The sequence below is a fragment of the Cynoglossus semilaevis genome, chromosome 11 (assembly GCF_000523025.1).
Source record: "Cynoglossus semilaevis isolate Cse_v1.0 chromosome 11, Cse_v1.0, whole genome shotgun sequence".
Lineage (NCBI taxonomy): Eukaryota > Metazoa > Chordata > Actinopteri > Pleuronectiformes > Cynoglossidae > Cynoglossus > Cynoglossus semilaevis.
The window spans coordinates 2,020,523-2,023,435 of NC_024317.1; the positions used below are offsets into that span (position 1 = coordinate 2,020,523).

At 45.9% G+C, this 2,913-nt stretch overlaps 1 protein-coding gene across 1 annotated transcript in view; it reads left to right on the plus strand.

The window, feature by feature from the left end:
• Window positions 1–2,913, plus strand: part of LOC103385786 (sodium- and chloride-dependent GABA transporter 2-like) — a 31,894-nt gene that overhangs the window by 15,294 nt on the left and 13,687 nt on the right. The window contains exons 3-4 of the mRNA XM_025060041.1: window positions 2–113; window positions 726–860. Of these exons, the coding sequence (XP_024915809.1) occupies window positions 2–113; window positions 726–860 (247 nt within the window). The remainder of the gene's footprint in view (window position 1; window positions 114–725; window positions 861–2,913) is intronic.

A 2,913-nucleotide genomic window follows, 5' to 3' on the forward strand; every position in this document is an offset into this window, starting at 1 on the left:
GGATCGCGGGCAGTGGGCCAACAAACTGGAGTTCCTGCTGGCTGTGGCTGGAACTCTGGTGGGACTCGGAAACCTCTGGAGGTTCCCCTATCTGTGCTTCAAGAATGGAGGAGGTGAGGACTAGAACACAGAAGTACACAGAGTACACAGAGGAGTACACAGAGGAGTACACAGAGGAGTACATTTAATATTCATGAATTGTTTAGATCAGTTTTAGTTTAAATTAAAAAAAAAACTCTTTGTGATTTAAACAACAATTTCATCAGTTTATTTCATCAGTGGTTGTGAGTTTTTTTTTTTTGTTTTGTTTTTTTTCCGGAGGTTTCTTAACGTAGCTCGGCAGCTAATGTTGAAACTTTTTACCATTGAGTCAAATGTGCTCAAGATATCAGTACAAATACAGCGCATCACGACCGTTCTGTGAAGACGGTCACGTCATAGTTAGTAGGAATGAGACGACTTGCCTAGCCTGTTAGCATCGTTAGCGTTTCGAGTGCGTGACATCCCAACGATCAGACTAGCGTTAAGTTAAATACGGTTGGCTAACTGTCGATTTAGGAGCAACAAACCCCTGACAGTGTCACGCTAAAAAAAAGAACGAAGTGACCGATCGGCGCGTCTGGACGTTACGGAGAGGTTCCGGGTTCTACGGTTCTTACAGGAACGCCTCTTTTTTTTGCGATCTGCTTCTTCTCGTCTTCTGACAAACGTGCGGTTTCTTTCAGGTGCGTTCCTCGTCCCTTACGTCCTGTTCCTGCTGGCCTGTGGAATCCCGATGTTCCTGGTGGAGACGGCCATGGGTCAGTTCACGTCCCAGGGCTGCATCACCTGCTGGAGGCACTTCTGCCCTTTGTTTGAAGGTGGGTGGAAAGAACCGACCGAGTTGGGTTTGAGTTGACGACGACGACCATGACGACGATGACGACGATGACGACGACGACGACGATGACGACGACGGCGACGACGACGACGATGAAGAAGAGGAGGAAGACAGGGTTAGAGGTGGACGCCCACCCTGTGTGTGGGTGTGTGCGTGTGAGTGTGTTGTTTTTCGCTCCACTTATGTATAACCCAATCTCTGACCCGCCACCTACTGACCTTTGACCTCAGGCAGTCACTCGGTGCCTCCCGCTCCGGTCTCACAGGTCTGATGGGATTTTTTTTAAAAACAGTTATTCTGGAGATATTTTAAAGCTGACGTTACACACACACACACACACACACACACACACACACACACACACACCTTCACACAGTGCCTCAGTGTGGTGGTCCTGGAAATGGTACTAGAAATACTACTGTACTTGAGTATTTGTTTTTATACCAGGTGATTCCATGAACCTGCACTGGTACCAAAAAGAGTTTAGACCAGAGTTCAGATTGAAAAAAAAAATATATTACATATAAATATATCCCATATATATGGGGTCGGGGGGGCAGAACTTGGAAGGAGGGTTAATATATGGTTCCTCTGGGGCTCGAACCCATGACCCTTTTGTGTAAGGCAGCTGTGATACCCGCTACATCCATAGCTGTTTTAACGAGTTCTCCTCATCAGTCCGTCATGTTGTTACGTCCCGGTAATGAATAGTTGAAGGTGATTGGTCGGTCGGCGCGGCGTCAGCTGACCTCATCAACGTCTGCGTCTCAGCCCTCCTCAGCTCTGGATCCTGGTTCTGGTTCTGTGAGTTTCACAGGTCGCTGGACTGAAAGAAGAGTTCAGTTGTTAAAAAACTCCAGACTTTCTCACCAACTCTTTTTGTTCCGGTTGTTTGTTGAACATGACGACAGAGAACGCGTCGCCGCGTTCCACAGATGGAGAACAGAACCTCATTGTTGTCTCCTGCTCTTTGGAGAGCACACACACGCAGACCTGCCCTTAGAACTTTCCAGATCGTTTCAGTCTGAAGGAACTTTTTTTAACCTGTTAATAACAGGGAAAACAAAGTCGTTTTTTTGACTTTTATTTCAGTCGGTTTATGAATATTTGGAGTCTGTCGTTATTAGAGAATAATCCGTCTGCGACGTCAGCCGTTATTAATCACTTCAGTTATGAGTTCGGAGCTTTAACAGTTTCTGCCTGTGCCAGGTTTTTTTTTTTTAATCCACGGTGAACTCTGCTGTAGCTGCAGTTACACAAAAGTGTTTTTTTCTCCTGGTTCTGGATTCCGCGGATTCTGTTGTTTGACCTTGTTTTGTCAAAGAATCATTTGTTCAAGAATAATTCGCGGTCACCGTGAATTAAAAATAAAAATAAATAAAAAGTCATACTTTATTTATCTCACACTTGGGAAAATCAGGCTGGCTCTGGGAGTCGAACCCAAGACCACCTGCTGTCTACTTCTGAGGCAGGCGTGCTAACCGCTAACCGCTAACCGCCGCTACACCAAAGAACCACCGACGGTTGTTTGCTTCATTTTCTGGGCCTGAGAATCACAGCCGTGATTGGGTCGTTTGAACAGAAGAATACTGAGTATTGTCCAGATTTTCATTCTGTGTTGTTTTACTGTATCGTATCGTAGTATTTAAGGAGTCGCTAACGCTGTATCTGCAGTTAGCGATACTGACCTTCAGTCTTTTTTTTTTTTTTTTTTTGTTAAACAGAACTGAGCGGATTCACAGTCACTGGGACGATTGTTCTTCAGTCACACCTGTGTTTCCTTTGAGAACTAACGAGATTATTAATCACAGTCACCCAACAATACACACATTCAGGGAGTATTTGCCGGTGTGTACCAACAAAGTACACATACTTTACTGTAAGATGTTTGGATCGCAGCGAGGAGGCCGGGCCGCGTCCCGCCGAGCTGCTCCGACATCAGATGACTTTCAGCAGTGTCACAATCGTTCACATGTGATTTACTACAAAGGAAGTGTGTGACACCCTGGGGGGGAGGCAGGGGGGGGCAGGGG